General features: G+C 41.3%; 1 protein-coding gene across 12 annotated transcripts in view; it reads left to right on the top strand.

Annotated features, from left to right (window-relative positions):
* DLG1 (discs large MAGUK scaffold protein 1) overlaps positions 1-27,239 on the top strand; it is a 193,969-nt gene that overhangs the window by 75,614 nt on the left and 91,116 nt on the right. For 7 of the 12 annotated variants that reach the window (XM_074190569.1, XM_074190567.1, XM_074190575.1 and 4 more), the window contains exon 5: positions 25,151-25,249. The exons of 4 other annotated variants lie outside the window; for them this stretch is intronic. In XM_074190569.1, the coding sequence (XP_074046670.1) occupies positions 25,151-25,249 (99 nt within the window). Of the gene's footprint in view, positions 1-8,084; positions 10,536-25,150; positions 25,250-27,239 lie in introns of those variants that run through there. One more of the 12 variants, XM_074190576.1, reaches the window with a different exon arrangement.

Below are 27,239 nucleotides of genomic sequence, written 5' to 3'. Positions count from 1 at the left end.
GCACCTGAGGGAACAGGTGTAGATGAGTCGGGAGCCTAGGGCTCCGCTATGAAGGACTTTGAATGTCAAACAGAGGATTCTTAAATTGTTCCTGGGTGGCCATAGCGAACCCCTGGAGGGGATGGCATAGGGAGCGGTGACAGAGTCAGACCTGGCTTTCCAGATGACATCTGAGTGGAGAATGAATCAAACTGGGGAGAGCCTTGGGGCAGGCAGAGCCTTTGCTCCAAGCAGCTGTCACATTAATCCAAAGGATGCAGAGGCAAAATGGGTACCTTCAGAGCTATAGAGGATGAGCCCAAAGCAAGAGTCCAGGATGATCCTCAGTTGGATCCTCAGTTGGAAGATGGTGTTGCTTTCCCTAGGAAGAGAAGTTTGGAGGGGGGGAGTTTGGGGGCAAAGAAGAATTTGGACAAGAAGAATTTTCATTTTAGCTGGAAGGAACATCTGACTTAAGGGGGCGAGGGTCATGAGATGGAAAACCAGGATAATGATCTCCCACCTCCCTCCCTCCCTAGTCTTTCTGCCCCACATTTAGGCCTCCTTAGTTGTTGCCTGATGCTGGATTCCTTCCCATTGATTTCCCCTCTCATCTCCCACTCACTTCCTCTGCAGATTGACCAAAGTGGTTTTTCTGAAGCCATTCCTGTTTGTAAAGTTTCCTGTGGCCTCCAGTTCCAAATAGAAACTCTTGTTGGATGTTTTGTGCCCTTTCTAATTGGACTCCAGGCTTGTTTTTAGAATTTAAGACATGCATCCCTTCTGTTCTCTGCCCCCTGCACTCTGTTGTCTGGACAAGTGGTGCATCTCCTGTCTCCACACCTTTGCTCAGGGTCAGTCCCTGCCTGCCTGGAATGCTTTCTGCCTCTTGGAGTTCTGAGCTGTCTCCAGGAGGTTTGCTCTGATCCAGCCTTGTCCCCAGCAGTTGCTGATATCTCCCAGATTACCTTGTATTGGCTTGTTGTTTCTCTTTATTGAATCACATTTCTTTAGCACAGAGACTGTTTTGGTTTCTTTCTTTTGTCCACCCAGGGCCTAGCACCTAGTAGGGACTTGTTCAGTCTTTATGACCCCGACTGGGTTTTTTGTTTTTGTTTTTTTGTTTTTGTTTTTGTTTTTTTTGTGAACCAATGGAGTGGTTTACCATTTCCTTCTCCAAGTAGGCACTTAGGAATTACTTATTGATTGATTGACTTAGATCTGGCACCAGTTCTAAGCCTCTCCTCAGTATGGTTTGGGATGAAGCTGACCAGAAATAGATTATGTATCTGGAACATACTCTTGGCTCTCTGTCAAGTCTGGAGATAGAGCCCTCTTGTACAGATGAGAAATGTGCTAGGGTCTGAAGCAGTGATTGAAGCACAATGTGTTAGGTAAGCAATTAAAATAACTGCCCATATTGAGCTTCAAAGCTGCCATAACCTAGATTCTTTTTAAAATAAGGTTTTATTGATATATTGTTTTTTATTTTTATTTTTTGGTCTTTTGTAAGGCAGTGGGATTAAGTGACTTGCCCAAGGTCACACAGCTAAACAAGTATTAAGAGTCTAAGGTCACATTTGAATTCAGGTCCTCCTGACTCCAGGGCCTGTGCTCTATCCACTGTGCCACCTAACTGCCCCTATGTTGTTTTTTAATCACCAGAATTTCTACTAGTATCCCTCTCTTTCCTCTTCCACCCCCATGTAGCAAATAGCATTTTGAATGGGAAAAAGAAGAGGAGAAAAAATATCAAACTAATGTATGCATTTAAAAAGTGTGAAAATAGGAGATCCCCTTCCTATTCCCCTCCAATTCTGCCAGAGATTTGGATGGGAATATTTTCCCATGTAGCAAATAGCATTTTGAATGGGAAAAAGAAGAGGAGAAAAAATATCAAACTAATGTATGCATTTAAAAAGTGTGGAAATAGGAGATCCCCTTCCTATTCCCCTCCAATTCTGCCAGAGATTTGGATGGGAATATTTTCTCATTTCTCTTCTTTGGGGTCATGTTCATTCTTTGTAATTTTCCTGTATTCACTTTTAGAGATTATTATTTTTTTGTGAATGTGGACTGGATTCTTTCTATTTGACAATGTATTTGCTATTTATATTGGTATCTTGGTTTTCTATATTTCATTTTGCATTAGATTGGATCATCTAATTATTATTTATGTATTCATTCCATTCCATTCATGTTAACACAGTTAGTTTAGCCATTTTACAATTAAGTGTGTTTCTAGTTCTTTGCTGCCACAAAATTGCTGTAATGTTTGGGGTTTTTTTCTAATTAGCCAACCCCCTTGGGGGTCTGATCCTGGTAGTGGAATCTTTTGGACCCAGATTAGTTGTCTTATTTTTATATTTCCCATTTTCTTTCCACAATTGTGGAACCTATACTTAAAAGAATTTTTTCATTTTTATTTTTAATGAATTTTTACTGTTCTTCCTCTCCACTGAACAACAGCAACAAGAAAAAAAGAAAACTCCAACAAAGCAAATAGGCATATTTCCAATATGCCTATGACCAAAAATGTATGTATCTCATTTTGAATTTGAAGTCTCTCACTTCTACAATAGGAGGTAGGCAGTATGTTTCACCTTCAGCCTTCTAGAGTCTTAATTGATCATAGCATTAATGAAAGTTCTCACCAAAATACAACCCATACTCTTTGAAAATGTTATTGATGCTTAAAAAAAAAAATTCCACTTTCCAGCATGACTCCTTTTGTCAGAATAGAAATTTCCTTGAATATAAATAAATGAAACAAACCAACCTCTTGGCCAGCTTTGATAGGATGATGTGCCTCTTTCTTTTGAGCTGCAATCCTCCCCCTGCTCTCTGATGTTTCTCAGGAGCTTTGCTCCCCTGCATTTGTGACCTCGCTGCATTGGTCCCAATTCGGAAGCTTGTCATTTTCTTTTACCCTAATTGATTCTACCTCTGTTTGTCAGCATTAGTTCATACCAATCTTCCTGTTTCTCTGTTTCATATTTTGTATTCATTGTAGCACAGTAGGGACAGATGATATACTTTTGTTTTTCCTTAATTAATGGGCACTTCTTTTTTAGTTTAGTTTTTTTTTTTGCAAGGCAATGGGGTTAAGGGGCTTGCCCAAGGCCACACAGCTAGGTAATTATTAAGTGTCTGAGGTCAGATTTGAACTCAGGTACTCCTGACTCTAGGGCCAGTGCTCTATCCACTGTGCCACCTAGCTGCCTGGCATTTACCTTTCTGCTAGGTTTTGATGTAACTCTGTGGCTCTCATAGTGTGCACTGTAGATCCCTGGAAATCCCCAAGACCCTTTCAAGGGGTTGGCAAAGGGAAATTATTTTTATAATAATACTAAGACATTATTTGTCTGCTCATAAAATCTTTGGTTTTCCAACTTCATATGTTTATGGGACTGTATTTTCTTGAACTAATTAAAGCAACCGATCACAACAAATTGAATGCAAAAAACCTTGAGAATCCAGATGTTAAAGAGATTTTTCTCCTCCCTTCCCCACTCAATCAATAAAAGTAAAACAGTACCAATTTTCTTGTTTCTTTTGCTTAGGATAATAGTTGTTTTTTCATAGAAGCTCTCTGAGTCTCCATCTTAGGAGTTTAAAAACATTCCAAGACCTCTGTTAAAGATGTCTAACCTTTTTCCTCGTGTCTTTGTTTAATAGTTTTTGGTAGCTTTATTATGCACAGTTCAGTAACTATTTAAGTGGGATCAGAGTATCCTACATCTAGAACTGAAAGTCCTTCATTTTCTAGAGGTCTGGTCTTTTTATTTTTTCTTCAGGTTTTTGCAAGGCAAAAGGGGATAAGTGGCTTGCCCAAGGTCACACAGCTAGGTAATTATTAAGTGTCTGAGGCTGGATTTGAACTCAGGTACTCCTGACTCCAGGGCCAGTGCTCTATCCACTGTGCCACCTAGCTGCCCTGGTCTGGACTTTTAAAATCTTTGAGGAGGAAGGAAAGAAAGAAGCCCTTAGGCCATGCCTGTCGATTTGAACCATTGATCCATCCCTGCCCTCTCAGGAGAAGTTTAGCACAATTTTCAGCCTACCCAAGGCCCTGTTCACCTAGGAGCTCCTTGGCATGATTGATCTCCTGAAACTTCCTTCAACCTTTACTCTTTTTGGTATTTTAACCATCTCTTCAGAACGTGAGGGAAAGCCTGATTTGTTTAAAATAATATCTTTTTAATAGTGTTATTTAGGAGAATATGGTTGTTACCTTCTTCTCTAAATGCTTTGTAATGCGTTCTCTTGTGGACCAGGACGTGCACACAGAGACACATCTTCTGCTCATGCTTCCTTCTTCATCCTGCAGTTGTGGGGTTGGTCATTGCTTCTGTTCAGAGTTCCAGAGTCCATCAAAATGACTTGTTTTTCCAGTATTGTTGTCATTGCAGTACTATATTTCCCCACGTATAAGACACACTCTCTTCCAAAAAATTTGGGATCATCTTCTACAGCAGTTGTAGATTTTTTGACTTGCATTTCCTGCTTTTTTGCTCTTGTCTTTGTGCTCATTGTTTTACATTTGTTACCAGTATGTTAAGTGACATTTTGTCATGTTCTGCCCAGAAATGGCTCAGGAAATTTTCATCCAGGGCTGAATTAGGTCCAAAGTGATCCAGTTTGCAGAAGTGAATGTCAGTCTGGTCTTCCTGCAACTGAGAAAACAATCTGAACCTGCTCTGGGAAGAAGAAGCCTAACTGAAAACACCCTAGCAGAAGACCATGAGAGACAGGGCTGCCCAGCCAAATGGCCTGAATTAGAGAGGAAATTGAAGAGGTGGATGGAAGAGCAAAGGGCCATTGGAATTCCTGTGTCCACCAAGATGGTTCAGCAGGAGGCCAGAAGAATGGGTGATGAAAAAGAAGTGACTGATTTCCCAGGAGGACACAATGGGTGCTTCAGGTTCATGAAATGGAAGATGCCTGAAAGTTATAAGCAGAAGGTCCTTGAATTTCATGAGGAATAAAACTTGAGTTCAATAACTTTATGTAATAGTTTTTTTCAAATTTTGGGTCCCAAAATTAAGGTTCATCTTATACATGACAGTGTTTTATACATGGGGGAATATGGTAATTGTGGTCTTGATTCTGTTCACTTTATTCTGAAACCATCCTTCCCCCCCAATTTTTTTTTTTGCAAGGCAATGGGGTTAAGTGACTGGCCTGAGGTCACACAGCTAGGTAATTATTAAGTGTATGAGGCTGGATTTGAACTTAGTTCCTCCTGATTCCAGGGCTGGTGTTCTATCCACTGCGCCACCTAGCCACCCCTTTCCCCCATAATTTTTTAAACAACAGTAATTTTCTACCATATATATGCTCCATAACTTGTTCAACCTTTCCCCAGATGATTGATATTCCTCTCAGATTCCTATTCTTTGCCATCTTAAAAAAATATCTATTTTTGTATATTCTTAGAGTTTGGTTTGCTTAGGACTGAACCCTCCCCTAATCCACTTTTACTCCAGTCCAAGTCAACATAGGGATAAAAATAGAGAGAACTGGACACTGGGGGTTTGGACCCTTAAGACAGAAACTCAGAAAAGGAGATTATCAGCAAAGCCTCAAAGAAAAACAGTTCTTGGCAACAAGTTCTAGAATTCTTAGAAAAGACAAATTCCATGCCTTAAAGGAAGATTTTAGGCGAAATCCTCATTAAAAATATTAAAATGGGGGTGGCTAGGCGGCACAGTGAATAGAGCACCAGCCTTGGAGTCGGGAGTACCTGCGTTCAAATCTGACCTCAGACACTTAATAATTACCTAGCCATGTGGTCTTGGGCAAGCCATTTAACCCCATTGCCTTGAAAAATGTAGGCAGGGGCACTTCTAGCAAGTCCTAGAATCAGACTTTTACTTTGTCTTAAGTCATTCGTGCACAGAAGGTTGTTGATGTGACTTTTTTTGCCTTGAGGTGCCTTAGGCTTGATCCCTAGCTAAGCAGTGAAGGAGGGAGATTGTTCCTTCCAGAGTGAAAATCAAGAAGAATCTCCTTTACTCCTCTGTAGCCCAGGAGAAACACCCCAGTAGTGCAGGGGAAATAGCTCCACAATAGGAGTCACAGAATTTACTGCCTCTGTCTAAATTCCTCCCCTTTTCTTGGTCTTTCCTTTTTATACAGGGTCAGACTATTTCAGCTCTAAGTCTCTTTTGTAAAAATCTTTGTCATTTCCCCTTGCTTCTACTCCTCCCCCCCCCCAAAAAAAAGAATGCTAGCTGAAAATAAGGTGAACAGATTCGCATACTGAGCCCAAGGCCACACAGGTAATTATTAAGTATCTGAGGTCAGATTTGAACTCAGGTCCTCCAATTCCGGGGCTAACCCTATCCGCTGTGCCAACTAGCTGCCCCCAGATGCTTATTAATTACCTAGTTGTATCATCTTGGGCAATTCACTCAACCCCACTGTCTTGCGAAAAGTCAAAAAAAAAATTCAGTTCCAGATTCCCTCCTCCCTCACTAAAAAGGCAGACAGTCTGATATGCAATTATAGATGTGAAATCCTGTGAACCATTTCCATATTTGCTATGTTGCAAAAAAAAAAAAGCCCCCAGCAAAACAACCTAGCAAAAATCAAGAAAGATAAAGAATGTGGGGGGGGGGGGAAGATGCTCCAGTCTGTTCTGGACTGGAGTTTAGTCTCTGGAGGGTGGCTAGCATTTTTCATCCTAAGTCCTTTGGAATTATCTTGGGACATTGTCTTGATTAGTATCAGCTTTTCCAGTAGATGATGGTAATATTGCTGTTGCTGTGTTCGCTCTTCTCCTGACCCTGCTCCCCTCACTTTGCTTCACTTCATAGAAGTCTTCCTAGTTTTCTGTAGCCATCATGCTTGTCATTTCTTATCACACAGTAGTACTCCCATCACAATCATCAACCAGAATATGTTTCACTATTCCTTAGTTGATGGGCATTCCCTCCATTTCCATTTTTTTTTTTTTGCCACTATAAATATTTTTGTATAGATGGATTCTTGTCCTTTTCTTTGACATTTCTTGGTCAAAGAGTATCCACAATTTTGTTGCCTTTTGGGCATAGTTCCAAATTGCTCTCCAGAATGATTGAATCAGTTCACAAGTCCACCAGCAGTGCTTTAATGTACCTGTTTGTCCATATCTCCTTTAACCTTTGTCATTTCCTTTTTTTGACACATTAGCCAATTTGACAGGTATGAACTTTTTTAATTTTCATTGCTCTAATCAATAGTGATTTTGAGCATTTTTTAATCTATTGGTAGCTTTAATTTCTTCTGAAAACTGCCAGTCCATATCCTTTGACCATTTATTAACTGAGGAATGACTCTTTATTTGTAAATATGAGGCCTTTATCAGAGAGAGTTGCTAATACATTCCCTCCTTCCTAGTTTCCTGATTTCCTTCTAATTTTGGATGTGTTGGCTTTGTTTTCGCAAAGCCTTTTTTTGGGGGGGGGGTAAGGCAAATGTGGTTAAGTGGCTTGCCCAAGGTCACACAGTTAGGTAATTATTAAGTGTCTGAGACCGGATTTGAACCCAGGTACTTCTGACTCCAGGGCTGGTGCTTTATCCACTATGCCACCTAGCTGCCCCTTGCAAAGCCTTTTTAGTCACATGTCGATTTCTTGCCTCCTTGTATCTTTGGGTTTATCACAGATTGGATTATTATGGTCATTTACTACTGTGAATTGTTTGTCTGATCTGTTCCAGTGATTCATGGCCACTCCATGTCTTAGTTAATTCCATATGGTTTTGATGATGCTGGCTTTGTGAAACCTGGTACTGCTAGGCTGCCTTGCTTCATAATTTAAAAGAATGATTCCCTTGATATTCTTGACCTTTTGGTCTTCCATATGAATTTTGTTATTATTTTTCCTAGAACTATAAAGTAATCTTTGGTAGTTTGATGGGTATGGTACTGAATAAATTGATTTAGGTAGACTTGTCATTTTAATTATATTGGCTTGGTCTACTCATGAACGGTTAATGTTTCTCCAATTATTTAGATTTATTTTATTTGTGTGAAAAATATTTTATAATTGTGTTCATAGAGTCTACTTAGCAAGTATTTTATAACATTTCCCATTATCTTTTCTTGTTGTATTTTCTTTATAATATAGAGATATACTGATGATTTATGTGGGTTAATTTTATGTCCTGCAACTTTGTAAAAGTTAATTGTTTCAACTAGTTTTTTTTTAGTTAGGATTTTCTAAGTACACCATCACATCACTTACAAAGAGCGATAGCTTTGTTTCTTTGTTGCTTATTTGTATTCCTTCAATACGTCTTCTTGTCTTATTACTATAGCCAGCATTTCTTATACAATATTGAATAATAGTGGTTGTTAATAGACATCCTTGATTCACTCTTAATCTTACTGGGAAGGCTTCTAGCTTATTCCCATTTTAGATAATACTTGTGCTTGGTTTTAAATAGATATCATATCATTTTAAAAAGACTCCATTGATTCCTATGCTTTCTAGTTTTTTAATAGAAATAGGTGTTGTGTTTTGTCAAAAGCTTTTTCTGGACCTAATAAGATGATCATGATTTTTTGTTGTTTGTGGTAATGGTGTGGTCAATTTTAGATTTCTACTAGTGTACCAACCTTGGGTATAAATCCCATCTAGTTATATCTCCATTTTGGCCTTCTAAGTTAAGTTAGACTGGAAAAATGTCTCACTTCCATCTCATGTTGGCTCTGCTCCTCTAAAATTCAATTTGCTGCACTATTTTAAAGTTGTTTGGAGAGGAATGTTGGGAAGCTCAGATGGGTTGCTGCCTCTTATACATCATCTTGGCCTACCCCCTCAAGCCCTTCAGATTTTAATTTCAAATCCCCCAGGAATAATTTTCTGTATGATAGTTCCTCCTAACAGCCACTTAGTGTCATGTGACTTCCAAGGAATAGAAACATTCCCTGTCCACTCTTGGTGACCACTTTGAACCATTTGAGTGCCCAGATAGGCTCTGTCTTCAGGGTCTACCAAAGACCTCTTGGGTGACCCCAGACCAGCCCAAGCTAGCTCTTACTCCTCTGCCTCCTGGCCAGCACATGGCCTCCTTTGCCAGGAGCAGTCAAAGATGGAAGCATCTAGACCTTGTAGTTACCTTTCACATTGGTGGTGCTAAGGACTGCTTCACACCAGCCACAGATTAACACAACTTCTTAGACTTCAGTTAGCTTGCTTTCCCTGGATAGCTTCTTCCTCCTCCTCCTCTTCCTTCTTCTTCCTACTGCTGGCATTGTTCTTCCTCTTCCTCCCTCTCCTATCTTCTCTTCTTCCTTTTCTTCCTCTTCCTCCCTTCCACTTTAAAAAATTCATCTAGAAATGACACAGAATTCTGAGCACTTACATTCAATTTTGAATACTTCCTATGACATGTTTTGTTAAAATGGATGTTCCTAATTTGTTGGAGAGTCATGTGTATAATTTCATAATAGATGATGTTTCTTTAGTGTCATGAAAGTTCCAAAAATGAAATGTTAATTTTGCCACTTAATGATCTTTACCCGCTTTTAAATTTCATTATTAAAGCTTTGTGAGTAGATAGAGGAGCATTATTGTAATAGAAAAAGTGACTGTGCTACATACAACATGGATATCCTTCCCCTCTTTCATTATATCCTTATTTTCTTATGCAAGATAGCAAAACATTTTTAGAAGCTCTTTTAATGGAATCTCATTTCTGAAGTGTAGTAATTTGTTCAGTAATGACAGAAGACCTTTTTTAGGTCACAGTATCTTAAGCAGTCAGAATTATTGCAGAGAAAACATTCCTTGTTTGATTCAGTTGATGTTTTTAATTTATGTAAGCAGCGAAGATACCATTGGATTTTACTACAGCCTGTGATTGAAACTTGGTAATTGTGATCCACGGTTCCTCCTCCCAGTGCATTAAATCCGGCAGCCCCAAAGGGTCTTGGTAGTCCCAGTGCTTAGAGCATCCCTCTGTACCTGCTAGTCGACCTCACTTCCTGGATTTCAGTCTGTCTAGATGTCAGCTAACAAAAGAACAGCTTTTGATCCCTGCAGACCTCGGTGAAGGGATCATTATGAGAAAGAAATCTACCTCCTCCTGCATTTTTGGTCTCCAAAAATGAGCCCAGCCTTCCGGCAAGTCACAGGTATCAAAGGAAGACCTAGACTCTTGGACGGCATGAACTTAGAGGAAGAATGAAGAGCAGTTTGGGAGATGTTCCCTTTGCCTGATCGGCCAGCGATGCTGCTGTAATTCTATCTGCAGTTCTTCTCTGATCATTCACCACTGAGCAGCTGCTCGAGAAATAAGACTGCCTGGCAACCACCTGCAGGGCTGCAGAGATGAATTACATTTTCGGGAATAACACACTTCTTTACTCGCGTGCCAGTCGGGGAGGCAACCCCAGCTCCAGCCACAGCTCGGCAGGCCCCAAACAGAAGCCCTGGGCCCAGAAGGGCTCCAGCGATGAACTGCAGGCTGAGCCCACCCCTTCCCGCTGGCAGCAGATAGTGGCATTCTTCACTCGTAGACACAGTTTTATTGACTGCATCTCGGTTGCTGCCAGCTCCACCCAGGTAATCCGTCGTCACTTGTTGAAATGATTGTTGACTTAGATTCTGCTTCTGGCTTACACAGGTTTCTTCTCATTGGGAAAATAGGATTTTACATTCGATTCTTTGTTTGTGTTATATAATTTGAATTCAGAGATGTTGATGTGCTTCCAGGCCGTGGAACGTAGGCTTAAGGCCGAGAGGGGAAAAGAAATCCCTTTTCTTATGTAATTTTTAAAAAAAACCCAGCAGTCAAATCTAGAAAATTTTTGAATGACAACTTAGAAATACTATGACATCGATGAATGCGTCAATGTATATTAATCAGTAAAGCTGAAAATTGTTGATCAGGTTAGCCTCTTTATTTTCAGGAAATGTTGTGATTATACAACATAATGGATAGCATAACAGATTAAATGCTAATTTGCTATTCTTCCTTCTGAGGGGACTGATTACTATAGAAAGAGAATTTCCCCAAAGGAATAGGAAATTGCCAGATTCACCCTGTTCATTTTATTAAGATAAGCTTACCTGAGATCTCTCTGGTTGCTTTCCAGCTCTGCAATTTTGAACTATACATTATAACATGTTTTGTATTTCAGTGCTAAAGAGATGAGGGAAATCTTAAGATATTGTTCAGATGGCACCATGCTATCAGGTTTTTTTCTAAATTTGTTTGCATTATTTGAAGTGAAGTGAATCTATTACACTGTAATTTTGCTGTTATTCCACATTTTTCTGTCAATACATAAATCGCAATTTAAAGTGGACAGTGAGCGCCAACACTAAAGCTTTAGGTAAAGAGGCAGAATGACGTACAGAGTGATTTTTAGACTCTTCGTGTCTGAATTGAAGCATCAGAAGTATAAAAAAAACTGGTTTAGGGTTCTTTTATAAATATTGGCTAGAAATGCTTTATGATTCAGGTAGTTATCCTGTGAGTGGAGAAGGACCTGCCTCTTTGAATATATTGTTCACTACAGCCCTATCTTGTTTACTTAAGACCAAGGACCCTTAAGTCTTATTAGCTATTCAAGTAGGAGCATTAAAGTAAATACAGTTTGTAATTTAGCAGTTCCTTTCTGATTTTAGGCATCATTGCCACTCATTTAGGCTATTCACTGCCTCCTTGAAAAGTACTTGGATGATATTTTTTTTTGTTTGGTTGGGTTTTTTTTAAGGCAACAAGGATAAAATGAGTTGGTCAGGGTCACATAATGTATATGGGGGGGCTTGAGAAAGGGGATTTGAATTTGATTTCTCCTGACTTCTATCTACTAAACCACTTAATTGTCTCATGATTTTTCTTTACTTTGTTTAAATCTCATTTTCCTTTTATTTGAAGTCAGAAAGTATATTTCCCCCCAAGTTATTTATGTAAATTGTCTTTTACAATAAATCATCTCATCAGTCTTTTCTGCCAATTGATTTTCATTAGGTGGATCAATATCTCATTTTTAGTCAGTAGATTTTGTTTCTGTGGATCTCATGTTATAGAGGGAAAATAAAGTACAAAGATAGTTCACATACAGGCCTGCTGTTTGGTTATTCCATGTTAATGTTAGCATTCAATTAGCCCTTGTGATATTCAGCAAAACTCCCAGAATCTTGAATATTTAAAAAAATGGTTAATGAGGATTTGCTCTAGCCTAAAATTCTCACTTTCATTCTTATTACCTTATTAATAGAGTATTGTAGTTATCTAAATTGGAAGGCAGCGTTCCTTAGAATGAATTAATTGACTTCAGTGGTTTAAAGCTAAAGTCCTTTTTTAAGAAATTAAGTTGCATTAACTTTAAAAATTGAGCCCAAGCAATCATTGTTTTTTTTTTCTTGTTCTACTAAGACTCTGAGATTTTTATGGAGATTTAGATTGTCACTAACTATGATAGAGCAGTTTCAACTTTGAGCATTTTCTCTTTTAGATAGGTTTCCTTTCTTTAAGAGTTGGGGTTGTAATTCTTTAGGCATTTCCCCTTTTAATTTTGTCCCCTTTAGAAAAGGATTATCTTCTTAATTTAGGTCTAGAGATCTCAAAGACTTATCTCTTACCCTGTTAAGATCTTGTAAAGCTCCAAGGGAATGGGTGGAGACAGAAACAGCTCTTCTTCCACTCCTCTGGGTGGTGGAGAAGAGCTGGACTTCAGGAAATGACTGCATCCTGATCCTGGTACCAAGGACCAGGTGGTTTGGATGGGTTCTTTTCCCTTTTGGAGCATTTCATAGAAATTTCTCTTTTCAGACTCATGAATACTTTGAAAGCGATATTCATTTACTGAAATAGAAAATTTTGAACTAAAATAATTCATCGCAACTCAAATCTCTATGGATAAAATAAATTTTGAGTGAGGGAGACTTTAGAAAGTTTTGGAGCTCCATAAACCACTGTTGATTCTTTGCTTTGATTATTGTTAGTAGTGTCCTTCCTTCTACCATTTGAACATCCCAGAAGAAAGATTACAAACAGAAAGAAATTGGATGAATGAAATTTATTTGGTGATAATAATGGTGGGCTCTCTTTTAATGATCTCCGAGCAACAGAGAAGACATTATAGATAAAGAAGGGATTAACATTGGCTTTGTTCCTGTACCCAAGGGACCATGGGTCTCTGATATCTCATTTATAGGTGAACACTGAAAAGCTTTTGATTCCAGGAAGTTATTTTCATGGTATTTCCAACATCACCTGTTGAACTCATACATATTCCCTTAAAAACAGACAGTCTCCCTGTCCTGGTTTTAGATAGCTATTGGATACTCATAGCACATGGTCTTTCCTTGGGTCAGCCCGCTTGATGGTCTCCAGAGTTTTGCTAATGGCATTTCCTGGACTTTTGTGTGTGGGGTGAACAGATAGATTCCTGGTCTCTTTTCCAGGAGTGGACACATGCCTCAGCTGCTGTCCTTTCATTGGAGATCCCTTTTCCTTACCTTAGCCATGGTTACTTATGGGATAGTCTTTTTGATGTATTTTCTTTGGGACAAATCATAATTCTGTAGTAACAATTTCACAATAAGAAAGATCACAAAGAGACTGGTGTCCACAGAAACCTATGGACCAGAGAACTGCCAGGCTGTACAGGCTTGAATAATTTTCTGTCTCCAGGGCTAGAGGGGGTTCCATCATCAATGAGATCCTAGTGATTTGAGTAATAAAAATACCAAAATGAAAGAGTGAGGAAACTGAGAGTTTGGCTAGAGACACTGTGTAGCAGAAGGGTGGATGGGGGGAATAGAAGAGGGAAAAAAAGGGCAGGATTGGGTGGTGTCACAAGAGTGGGAATATGGTTACTGGTTTCTTTTCTAAGTAGGTCTTTTTTGGGTCCTTATAACTTATCTCCATTTCTGCCAAATAATAGTCAGTGAATGGACACCCCATGTAATTTTCTGTAGCTTCTGTTCTGACCTACCTTTCCTAATAGAAACCTTCTAGGATGGAGGAACAAAACACACTGATCAACTTTTGCCAATTGTGTGATAGAATTAAGATGTGGATTCAGCTTTCCTTGGAAAGACCAGTGCAGGAGTTTGTTTTTCTAGTTCATCAGGGTTTTCTTTTTCTTTTTTCTTTTTGATTAATTAAAAAAATGGAGAGTGGAAAGGAAAGATAATAAATTTAAGGGAAAATTGAAACCCTTAAGGGTCTGTAAAAAACAAATAGTTTTGTACAAAGCAGAGGAGTCAAGGACTATAGATTCTTCTTGAATAGGGGGTTACAACATGCACAAAGAAGTGAATGGGGAGTGAAGGTTCAGGGAGGGGCATGGTTTTGAAATCGAGAAAGTCAGAAATAGGTAATTTTTTTTTTAACTAGATCTGACTAGCAAAGCATGTCAGCTTCCCCAAGCTGCCTCAGGTGTCCATGATGTAGGAGAGGTTTAGATCAAAAGGGCTCTCTCTCCCCCAGGTCCAGGTCTGGATCCAAGTCACAGATGAGATCACACAGTCTAAGTGTCAGGGAGGGCAATGAGAATCAGCTTACCATGGAGCCTGGAAGGACCTGGGTTCAGGTCTCTCCTCCAGCATGCTAGTCACTGGTAATACAGTGATCAGAAGTAAACTGTCCCTGTACTCTCAGAACTTCTATATGTAGAGAGCATGGACATTTAGAATTATCCTTGATGTAAGTTGGCAGAAAGGAAGAACGAAAGGTGGTCATACTCTGAAGGAAAAGCAGCAATGAGAGGGGACTGACCAGGAAGTTAACCAGGCTCTGGGAGCCTGGGGAGGTGGCTCAGAGTCAGACTGAGGATTTGCTAGTGGGTCGGAGTGGTCATTGGGAGCCAGTGGACTTGATTGGGCAGGGGAAGAAATGTGCTGAGCTACACTTTACAGAAATGTCTGCATTGATTTGTGTGGAGCATGACTTGGCCCCAGAGACCAGTTGGGCTGGACAGTGATGGGCTCCAAGCCTGCGCTGTGGTGAGGTGGCATCATTGGATCTGAGGGTTAAGTGGGAGTGAGGACTACAGAATGTCTGCTTGAACACATTCAGTAGATCCGTGGTGCTGGCTGACAACTCAATAGTGATCAGGGTCTGTAGAGTCTGGGAGTCTGAGAAGCTGAGAGTTGGGCAATCCCAGAATCACTGGCAGTGCCCCGGGGCTGGACCTCCGGAAAAATGGGGAATCGGCAATCTCCTTTTAGCCAACAAGTTCTTCTCGTGATGCTGTGGTTGCAACCCATTTAATCCCCAGATACCCATTTTTTGAGGTGTGTGATTAAAAAGAAAGGGAGCCTGCCGTGTGATGGGTGTCACAGAATGGAGCAAGACTCCTCCCTCACTTGGTGGAGCCCCCGTGGAGACTGTGCCCTTCACTCCTAAAGGGAGCATCCATATGGATGGGTTCGTGTAGCCTTTGATGTCTATGGAATCAGGGAGACCTCAGTTTGAATCTTCTTACAGACACATAGCTAGCTTTGTGACTGAGTAAAGTCACAGAATTTCTGTCCAGGAATGATTAAGTGTGGCAACTTACCTCCCTGAGTGGTTATGAAGATGAAATGAGACAGCGCATGAGAAGTGTTCTGCAAACCCTAATTGTTAAGTAGGAACTGTGGGACCGATTTATAGCTTGGGGGGGCAATTTTGCCACCTTTGGCATTTTGTGGATGTGATGTGATCACTGTCTTCTTCCATAAAAGTCTTCCCTTCCCAGCAACATGGGGGTGATGTTCAACCTTGATGGACTCAACTCATTCCATCAATGCAACAATCAGGGACAATTTTGGACTGTCGGCGATGGAGAATACCATCTGTATCCAGATAAGAGCCCTGGAGTTTGAATAAAGTTCAAGGATTATTCCCTTTAATTTAGGGAGAAAAAACCCCAAATATCTTATAGTCTGATCTGGTTATCTCTTAGAATTTTTGTCTCTTCCTTAAGGATGTGATTTCTCTCTCATCACACTCAATTTGGATCAATGTACAACATGGAAACAAAGTAAAGATGGACAGATTGCTTTCCGTGGAGGGGGGGGTAGGATTGGGGGGAAAATTGTAAAACTCAAATAAAATCTTTAATAAAAGAAAAAAAGTCTTCCCAGGATTATTATTGAGAATATTTTCCATTTCTCACAGGAAGATTCAGTCACTACAAACTTCTGATTTAACTTCATATTGTAATCCTCTTTCTCTTCTGTTCTTAAGGTAAAGTCTTTGTTGGTGTTACATTCATCGAGTGCTTCATCTTCTAAAAACTTAGCTTATGTGTGTCAGTTATGAGGTCATTTCTGGGATTAACATCATCTGTGTTTTCATTTTGAGGTTTAGGATTGGGATTTCCCCATATATAAGTCGGGGCAGCTAAGTGGTGTGATGATAGAGCCACTGGCCTTGGAGTCAGGAGGACAGGTGTTCGAATCCAACCTCAGACTCTTGACACTGACCATCTGTGTGACCCTGAGCAAGTCACTTCACTCTGACTGCCTCACATCCAGGCCCATCTCGAGTCATCCTGATCCTAATCTGGTCACTGGATCCAGATGGCTCTGGAGGAGAAAGTGAGGCTGCTGCCTAGCACAGCCCCCCTCCCTAAAGCCAATGCCTGTGCTTGCCATGGCATCACCTCCCTGACGTTGTGTCTTCTTGAAGAATGAAGGACAAGTATCATCATCAGGTCAGGCCATGATCCAATTCTGGGCCTTAACATCTCTATGGAGTTTGACACACTCTATAAACAAACAGTGGCACCCAGTCTCCCTAGAACTACTTGGGAGGTATTTGGACATGACTGTGCAGAGTGACTTGGAGAACCAGGAGCTGCTCCAGTGTTTACTTTGAAATTTCCACTTCCCCTTCTGAGACCTCTGTAGTTCTTCAGTGGAGGGAGGAGCTTAGTCCTGACCAAGAACTCCACATCTCTGACCTTCCTGGGGCAGATGATGACCAGATTCTTGACCAGCTCTCAGGGTGTCTTCTCCCCAAACAGTCACTATACAAAGCAGTTGAAATCCTAAAAGGTCCCTAAAAGGCTCCCACGGGAGCCAGGCTGGGTGGGAAAAGCCCACCGCAAAGGGCAGTGGGTGGGATCAGCTTCTTGATCCACTTCTCCAACGGGCCCTCTCTTCTTGGGTTGGGAGTGTGAGATACGATATCCAGAGATCTCAAGCCCTGCTTAAACTATAAGAAGAGCAGGTGGAAGTTGGGAGATACGTTTTTAGACTGAGAGTCGAAACAGCCCATCAGTGCATAAACAAATAGGAACAAGTTTAAATGGTTGGCTTTATAGATATTATATAGATAATGGTTTAGTTTCTGTGTCCATGTCAGTTTCAAGAGTTGACAAAAGGGGAAAGATGAGTGCAAATCTCATCCAAAGGCAGATTTTCTTTCCTTAAAAAGAAAAAAAAACCTTGATTTTGCTCTACCTTCTTCAGGTGTGCCTTTACTCTCCCATCTTGGTTTCACCCCCTTTCTTCTGGTTTGAAGCCTTCTTTGGTGATCCTCTTGAGCTTCTGTCCCAGGTTTTTAACTCATACTTGTTAAAGTACCCCAAATGATGTGATTTCCCGCTAGCAGCAGCTGGTAATGTCATGGTCTCCTTTACACCAAATTGGTGAGTTAGAACATTCCTATGGGCAGCTAGGTGGCACAGTGGATAGAGCACCAGACCTGGAGTCAGGAGTACCTGAGTTCAAATCTGGCCTCAGACACTTAATAATTACCTAGCTGTGTGGCCTTGGGCAAGCTACTTAACCCCATTGCCTTGCAAAGAAAAACTTTAAAAAAAAAAAAAGAACATTCCTATGAAATAACACCAGTTTGGCAAAGGGGTTTCAAAATTCAGGCCAAGCCAGTAGGTATAAAATAGCTCAGCATTTCTTGTTCTGGATGAATAACAGTTCAATTATAGAATTATAGGATTTAAAGCTAGAAAGGACCTTTTTCTGTCCTCCTCCTTTTCCCATTTTACTGGTGAATAAAAAGATGCCACAAGATAAAGTGGTCTGAATTGGGTTTCAGACCCATGGCCTCAGTCGAACCTTCTTGTGACTACATCCAGCAGCTGGCTACCTTAAGCATCTGCAATGAGGTCAATGTAAAAAACTCTTCCAGAAGTCATCACGGGAAGCTTAAATTATGTGGAGATACCCATTTCTCAGTGATAGATGGCCAACGAAGGTCCAAATGCTTCTAAACTCAGATGTAGAGGAGTCTTTATCTGACACCAAAGATTTAAAATGACTGGCTTTTTTCATTAATATGAAATTAAATAGTATTCTAATAAAATGACAGTTAAGCTTGCACTCGCTCTCTCTCTCTCTCTCTCTCTCTCTCTCTCTCTCTCTCTCTCTCTCACCAGAAAAATCTTTGTAGGAAGAACTCCCTTGGTTATTGATTGTTGTTTAGTATTTGGGATCTGAAAAAAATTCCTTTTCATAATCCTGTCCTAACTATTCAGTTGTTTTTGTTTTAACTTGGCTTGTGACTTCATCAGTCTCGACTCTGGTCTAAGGGGTTCCCTGTGAAGAACTTCAACCTACAGCTTGATCAGGACCTTCTCTTAAATTAGTAGCTATTGTAGGCTCAAGCCCAGGGGTTTCTGCCTCCAACACTGCCATTCTTCTACACTCTGCTGCCTCTGTACTGAGCATAGCATGTCTTAGAATTTGAGGTTCTTTTGAACTAATTTAAACTGATTATATATTCGATAGAAAGCTTATGGAAGATTATTTGTAGCTAGAAATTAATCAGCTTGTTTTGTCAATATTATAAACCTAACTTCTGTTTTGAAATCAAAATACAGTTTGTTTCTGATCAAATATTCCAAATAGCTTTTTGACAAATTTTGAAATCATTAATGAACAGATTTAGATGTTTTAACATCTTCTGAAAAGATTAAAAAAATTTTAAACTTAGGGAAAGCATGTCTGGTACAATTATCAGATATGCAGAAAGCAAAACACAGCTGGTGTTTTCATTTTGGTTAATTCTGTAACAAGTAATTTAACCAAAAATAATATTTTAAAATTGGTCCTTTTTAGATTGACCTATTGATACACATAGTGACAAAACATTAAAGTTTCTCTAGCATATTAATAACAGCCGTTGGATGTAAACTAATTTAACTAATCCCAGCTGGAAAACCATCAGAAAACAATCTAATGATGATAGAGAAATTTATGTCTCTTGATAGAACTAATTGCTACTTTCTAATTTCAGTTTATTATCCTTTCCTTGAGATTTAAAAAACTTGGAATCTATATTTTTATATCTAACCTTTATATCAAATACTTCCGGACTTGTGCAAATGATTGCAAAAGTTTTCTTTTCAGTTGTCCATGCTTCTCTGACAGGAAGATTAACATCACCTCCAGTGATGGCCTGTTGGAGGCCTCCCTGCCTCCTTTCTTTATGTCTCTGTGTATCTGACCGTGACACGGACACACAGAGACACAGACACACACAGACACACCCCTCCTCTGTCTCTCAGAATCTGCCCCACTCCAGTTCTCAGACACCAGGAGCCGGTGACATCAACCTCCTTGCTCTTCTCATACAAGGCTGGGTGTCTCTTGACTTGCTGCCTTTTCTCTGGCTGTCCTCATCCCCGCCCTCTGGCTTTCCTGGCTTCCTTTGGATCCCAGCTGAAATCCCATTTGCTGCCAGAAGCCTTTCTCAGGCCTTCTGGATGCTGGAGCCTCTGGGGCTCCCCTCCATGGCCCGCATCTGGCCTCCCCAATAGGCCAGGGCCTTTTGGAGAGTGGGGATCTGAGCCCAGCCCAAGGTCTGCAGCCCTACACAACAGGCACACGAGTGGATGAAGTCACATGATTTATCTTGGACCCAGAGGCAGAAAACTAGATTATTGAATGTGTTTGTGTGTCTGTCTGTGTGTGTGTATGTGTGATTGCACACTAGTACCCAAGGAATGGGAAAAGACCCAAAAGATGGAGTCACCTGTACCCAAGATAGTTTTTGCTTTCTCTTCCCCTGGGTCTTTTGGTAGGACATAGAAAAGGAAACTCCTTTCCCCTAATTCCCCTCCCCCAAATTTTCACTCAGTTACCTGCTTTTGGACTTTGGACTTTACCATGCCTTCCTTCCCCAGAAAATCTCTTCCTTGGGAAGTCTCATTATGCTGCACAACTGAATTGGCCTGGGCCTCACCATGGGTTGAGCATAGTTGCCACCAACCCTTTGGGACATCTCTGGCCCCCTCTGACATGAAGCAGGGACAGAGGAGGGGCCTTTGTACCCCTTGCATTCAGGCCATGGCTAACCCATAATAAAGATTGACTGAATGATGGCTGATACCTACATCAGCAAGGAACCATCAGATCAGAGATTCAGGTGAAAGGGACCCTAAAATCCTTCTAATGTTTTTATATTGAGAAAACGGATCCAGACTAAGTCATTTGTCCATAGTCTCAGCTGTAGTGACTTTTAGTGTTGGGATCCGGGACCCGTGACTCACTCCATGTTTGAAGAGTTGTCAACACTGTATCTGCCCTGGGAGGAGTCAGAAATGCGCCAGCCACCCCCCCCCCCCCAATAAGATCACCCAGAGTCCCTGAAGAACAATTTTCAGAGGCCGAAAGGAGCAGGAGACTTTTGGTTTGGGTTTTGCAGGGTCCTCTTTTAACAAAAGAATATTATTCAAAGCTAACCTTGAAGGCTTCAAACTCCTTCCTCTTTATAAACTCAAAATCTCCTTTTGATTGTGGCCTGCCAGAAAGTCAGTCCCAGAGCATTGATTGAACACCTCAGGGCCAAGCACCAACCAGCTCTTGGCTTCCACACTTCTATGAGAGGTGTGGTCATTCCTGGGTACTGGGGAACTGGGAGAGAAGACAGTCTTTAAACTCTAAAAAGAGGTGAAAAATTAGAAAGGAAAGGAAGGGAGGGGAAAGGGAAAGGAAATTGTGCCAGATTCCTCTGGACTTGTGAGAGAAATGTTCATGGCAGGCTTGTGAATGGCCCAGATGGTCAGAGGCTCCAGAAGGGGCATGTTGCTGCTTGAGGGCAGAAGGCTACATTGCTCATGGATGTTCATGTTATTGGGAAAGCTTACTGGAGGGGCTTTTTTTTTTATATTCTATGCAAAACATCAAATCTTAAAATTACAAATAAATTAATTTGAGCTAACGTTTTTGGAGCTCCCTACCATCCCTGTTGACCCTTCCTTCCATATACACCTAGGAAAAAGCAACAATTTGACATTGGTTATTACTTTATAATGTGAAAAATATTGCTATGTTGTCATTTATCCAATGTGCAGTGTTGTTGTTTTGTGGTTGTGATCATATTATAACCTCCGTTGTCATGGAAGCAGGTCTCTGAAGGCAGCTTTAAGTGTTTCCATGGTGTTGCCATGGATAGTCACATGGGCAAGATTTTTATCTTTGGAGATAGCTTTATTCAAAGATGCCTCTGGAGAGGGACAAGTCTGCTGGGGTGATAGTCATTCTTGGTATCTTAATGAATGAATAAAGATGGGATTTGTCAACTTTGGAATCCTTCTGTTAGATCCCATGTCAGAAGAGTTGCCCCAGGATTGTATAGTTGCTTCTTTATTTTGTGTCCAACAAAACCAAACTTTCATAAGATTGTAGTTCTATTTTTAGCCCAAGGTTTATTTCTTCCTCTTTTCTCCTGGATTTCCTAGCCCCACTGTTATGTTTTAGAAGCTGCTTCTTAGAAGTCAGACTGTCCGCCTCTTGCCTGTGCCCATCCCTCCCACCTGTTGCAGAGTGCAGGCATTACAGGCCAAGTCAGGGTCAGGAGGCGGCGAGTCAGGTCATGCAGCGGTTCCAAGCAAACTTACAGTCATCTGTGGCTAACTGCTGCTTAGGAGCAGATGGCTACTTCATTTGTACCTCGAGGGATGGCCACGTCACCGGTGGGGCTCAGAGTATGGTGACAGCTGCTATGGGAGCTTGACTTCTACCTCATCCGAGTCTCACAATCTTGCCAGGAAGGCCCAGTGATTATCCCAGAATCAGAGGCAAACAGGGGCCTAAGGTTACCTGGCCAGTGAGGATCAGAGGTCAGATTTTCATTCAGATCTCCAGATCCAGTCAATGTGGAGTATGGGCCTACCCTGCCAAGCAGTAGGGCTGCAAAGAAAGGCCCTTCAGGTCACAGGGCAGAGTGCAAGTCCAGAAAAGTAGCCTTCTTCCCTGAAAAGATGTCTAAAAGTTTTGCCAGATTATTAAAAGAGCTTCATGATCAGAACATGTAGAAGAAACCCCCTGAACTCATCATGTTCCTCATGACTTGACCCAGGCCATCAGGTGGTATAGTGGATGGAACCAGGAAGACCTAAATTCAAATCCTGCCTTGAACACTCCATAGCTGTGTGACTCCCTGCTTACTGGATACATAATTAAGAGTAGATACTGAAATTTCAAATTGCAATTTGGTATTATAGCTCATATGAATTTTGAGTTTAGTCTAGAAGTAATAAAAAAATCAAGAACCTTTTCATTGGCCTAGAAACCGTAATTCCAACTCTTTTCTGGTCATCATTGTGCTTGACTTTTGTCATTTAGAATTCTGAAAATGTGAGTTGAAATTTTACACTTTACCCAAAACTGCTTTATCTTTTCCTGAGTTCCCTATCTAATTTGATAGTAGCAGGAAACAAAACTGATTTCCTTGGCCCAGCCAGCTTCCGTCTGACTCAGAGACTTCCTCTCTGGTCAAGTCTTGTTGCCCAGCAGATTGAAATTTGTCCTTAAGGTCAGAAATCACTGCCTTTGGCCAAAAGGGGTTTCTGCTGGAAAAGGAAATCTCCATCAGCAAGAACATTTTAGAAAGACTGAGGAGAGCCTCCTCAATGAGGTCTTCTGGGAGCTGTATGAAGGGAGGAAGGCTTTGTAGCTTAGGCAACCAGTCTCCTGGAAGCAGCAGACAGTGAAGAGCTCTTGGGAGAGAGCCAGACACCTCAGCCTTGTGGGTGAAGCCTTGGGGTGGTTGGGTGAGATGGTCAGGGTTACAACTAGTAAGTGTGAAGTGTTTGACATCTTTTGAACTTGGATCCTCAACTCCAGGACTGGCACTGTCTTTACAGTACCACCAAGCTGCCCTCACGGAGCCACTTTTCTCTTCTTTTTTTTTAACAGTGCCACTTTTTTTTCCTCTGACAGATAATAGCTGACTAACTGTAAAACAAGTTCTGATTGAATTGATTTGATAAAAATGCAAAAGACAAGGGACTAAGCTGAGCCCCTATATCATCCAAACAATTTCCCTTCCCTTTCTTCTGAATTTATTTGCTGAAGATTCTTCATGTTCAGGTCCACATTCTGTTCTGTGGCCAGACCTGCCGTCGTTCTAGCTACTTGGGAGGCCAACTTCCAGACTCAGGACAGTTATGGTGGGGATGGCTGCTGGTCTTTGACCTCTGGACAGGTCTAGATGTCTCTCCAGGCTTCTGAGCACCTCTTCTTTGGCTTCTGGTTTGTGCCTTCTGAAATGTTTTCTCTCTCACAAAGGATGAGTCCTAGGAAGGTCCAAAGAGCCTCACCCTCCTCTTCCCTTTGAATCTTGTCAGGGTGGCAGAATAATGCCTTTGTCAAAGTCACTCTTGTCAAGATTATCAGCCACCCCTGATGTGCTCCCTCGTGACCTTTCTTTGTCCTCCTCCTCTTGGACAGTGGCCTTTCCCTGCATTTTCATGGAATTGCTCTTCTTTGCTTCTGCCTCTGCTCTAAACTCTCAGGCTTCCTCACAAGATCATTGGCCACATCTTGCCCCCAGCATGGTTAGAGTGCCTACTTTGCACAGGATACGAAGAAAGGCAAAAAGCCACTGGTCCTTGTTTTTGTTTCTCACCCTTTGCTCTCAATACTTTGTTTAGTTCAGTCATCTGTCACCTCTGTGCAGGATGATTCCTGCCCCTTCCATATCACCAGTTAGTCATCTATTCAGTCTTTCCAGATGCACAGCCCATAAGCATTTCAAGATCACCAGATCAAAATGGAACTCCTCTCTCCTTTCCCAAGCCTGCCCCTTGTATCTTTCCATTCACCCAGTTTTCCATTCTTGAAGACTGCACTTGTCCTTAATGAATCTAATCCATGACCTTTGTCTCCACCCACCCACATGGTCACTACCTTGAGCTAGGCCCTAATTCTGGGCTCATCTTTCACCCAGACATTGGATTTTTGCCTTCTTTTGTCTAGTGTCCATCCAGTATACCAAAATCATCCTAATGTGAATGTCACTTCTGGCATTTTCTGTTACTCTGATACTCCTTCCATCCTATGGGCAAAATGGCTAGTCCTGGCTTTACTGTACCACAGCCATATGTCTTTGGCATGTCTACAGTCCATACATTCCAACCCCTGTGCCTAAACACTGTGTGGCAGGGACTGTCCAGGGTCCACACCAAAGGAATCCTAGATCTTTGAAATAGCCATTCAGGTTATAGCATCACATTAGATAGATCCTACAAAATGTGGGAGTTTAAAGTGACTCCAGGCCAAAAATGGGACTGGATTTCCCAATTATGCTCCAAAATAGAATCTGATGAAATTTCTCAGGAGAGTTAAATGCTATTGCAATTATATTTGGATCACATCTGAAAAAATTTAAGAAAATTCTTACATGAAGGTTGTATTTAGGATTAGTTCATGTGAAATGTTAAATATACAATGTGTATCTTATAGGCCACTTATTTGTTATTTATTGTAATGGCCAGCAGTGTTCCACATAATCAACTAATTTATAGTTAGAGAATACTGGATGCCATAACCCTGTACCTGTTTGGCATTAGCTTAGCTAGAGTAGTTTGCATTCTTTGAATGCACAGTTGGACCAGAGCTAGGAGGCTGGCTGGTTTGGCATGCATGTCTGGTGGCTGGAGGGCAGCTGGTCTTGGGGTATAGGTGGAAAAAGCTGGGAAATATTCCTGTCTCCCTACCTTGAGTCCCTGTGACCCCCCCCCCCCCAACTGAGTTTGCTAAAGAGAACTAATTTCCCCTGATCATATCTGACTGGTATTGTGCTAGCTGCTTCAGGGGCTGGGGGCTGGCTCTTAGTCTGAGAGTGTGCCTGCTGTACCCGCTTTACCTGCTGAACCCGCTTTACCTGCTGAACCCGCTTTACCCACCCATTCATGTTGTTAAAAGATGTTTTACTACTCAGTATCTTTTATTCTTCCTGACTCTTTGTCCTTGATGATTTTTAGCCAACAGAAGCCGCACCTCCCACTCCTCCCATTGTCCCTGTGATCCCTGTCCTGCCAGTCTCTGCTGAGAATACTGTCATCCTGCCTACCACACCACAGGTTTTTATTCTTTTTTTTTTCCCCTGTATTCATTCTCTCTCTCTCTCTCTCTCTCTCTCTCTCTCTCTCACCTTTGCCTCCTTCAATGTTTGAAATGGTTTCCTGGTTCTTTGGAGCCTTTAGCTTACTAAGAGCATCAGTTTTATTTTTTAAGAATACCAAATATTTAGTGGTTTAGTTACTTTTTATCCATAGATTACCTATTTGGTAGAATTTTGATATTCTGGTTAGATAATTTTGAAATAGTGTTTCTTTTAGAAAACTTCATTTCATCTTAGAAACAAAAAAACCTGCTTATTGCTTTCTAATCTTAGTAAATCTAGTCCGGTAGGTGAAGCTGGACACTGGACAGCCTCATGGTTTACCAGATGTTTTTGAGAAAAACAAATGATTCTTGCTTTAGCTTGAGAAATCGGGCAATTAATTGATATAAAAGGACTAAAGGTTTTTTCCCTTTGAAAATACATTTTCATCTAATCTATTTAGGCCAAAAGTCAAGATTCCATATTCCCCACTGTTCTCATTAACACATCTTTTAGTGTAGCAGGTCTCTTTTCCAGCTTTTTGGCATTCATTGTCTTTTGGTCAAAAACCATCCTGCTCCTATTCAGCCTTATTCAATAGAATAATAATGGAGAGGATTTCATCCTGGTTGAGTTAGTCCCTGAGCTGAATCCTTCAGAAAAAAACAGCCGGGGTAGCAGCATTCCGAACCAGTGGAGGATGTGACCCCATCCTGGCCTGCTTCTCTTCCCAGCCTTCTCACTCTAAAGAAACGGCTCGCGGACAGAAGGAAAGGCTGGCCTGCAGCTTGCAGCCACTTACGAATTAGCAAGACAAAACTGACTGTGATTCTGCTTCATCCTTGCTTCACTCTAAAAGAAATCATTAAAAATTAAATCATTGTAAAATCATAGAGAACAGAGCGAGTGAACTGCGTCAAGTCAAACCTTTTCTGTTCATTGTAGATAGATTGAATCTATAAATAAAAGATAGTTTTGAGTAAGGAGGTGAGACTGTTCTTTACAGGGTTGGCATAATTTTTAAATCTAAGTAACTGAGGTTTAGTGACACAGCATCATTTGAAAGGAGAAATCTTACAACTGGAATTGTTTTTTACCTTTGTTATTTCTGTACAAGAAGTTCTTTGGAATCAGTCTTTCCAAGCTGACCAGCTGACCTGGGCTCCCACATGCAGTCTTCCCACCAAGTTTGTCCTTGACTCTTGGCCCAGCTAGAGGCTGCAGCCTCCTCCATGGGTTCCCGCCTCCACCAAGGGCATTTCCTCGAAGTGCAGATCTGGCTGGGCAACTTCTCTAGTCTCCTTCCTCTGCCTTGTGTCTGTCTCCCTGTGTCCTCTAAAGGCACATCTGGACTCCTGCACCTTTCTTTGCACCTGTGCGCTGCCAACAGCTGAACTGACCTCACTCTGGTTCTCCCCAACCAGTGCTTCAGTCATGGTGACAGGAATACTCCATGCCTGGGAGAGACTTAGACCCCAAGGGGTCTCTCTCTCTTTTCTCTGCGGTTCGGGCTCATTGGATGCCTCTCCAGCTTCCCCTCCTTGGCTTCTCAGAATCAAGGGGACCTTTGCAGCTTTGGATCAGTGCTGTCAGTCAGAGGACCTGAGAGATGTCACGGCTTCATATGGCCCAGGATTTGGGACCATGCTGTCCAGGCATCTCTCTCTCTGTCTTCCCCTTCCTCCCTCTCTCTCTCTCTCTCTCTCTCTCTCTCTCTCTCTCTCTCTCTCTCTCTCCCCCCCCCCCCCCGTCTGTCTCCCCACTAGGTCTTTGTTCTTTCCCCTTCCCCCCATACACTTGTAGCTACTTGTACATTTGTCTTTCTGTGCTTGTCAGTTGACTTGCTTCTCTGTACTTCTGTCCCCAGACTTTAGTACAGTATCTGACCCATCATAGGAGTTCAATAAATATTTGCTGATTTGCTTGCTTGGTTTTATTCTTGGACAACTGGCATCATAATGAAGTTT

Source organism: Macrotis lagotis, chromosome 6, assembly GCF_037893015.1.
Source record: "Macrotis lagotis isolate mMagLag1 chromosome 6, bilby.v1.9.chrom.fasta, whole genome shotgun sequence".
NCBI lineage: Eukaryota > Metazoa > Chordata > Mammalia > Peramelemorphia > Peramelidae > Macrotis > Macrotis lagotis.
This window is presented reverse-complemented; position numbering and strand designations above follow the sequence as displayed.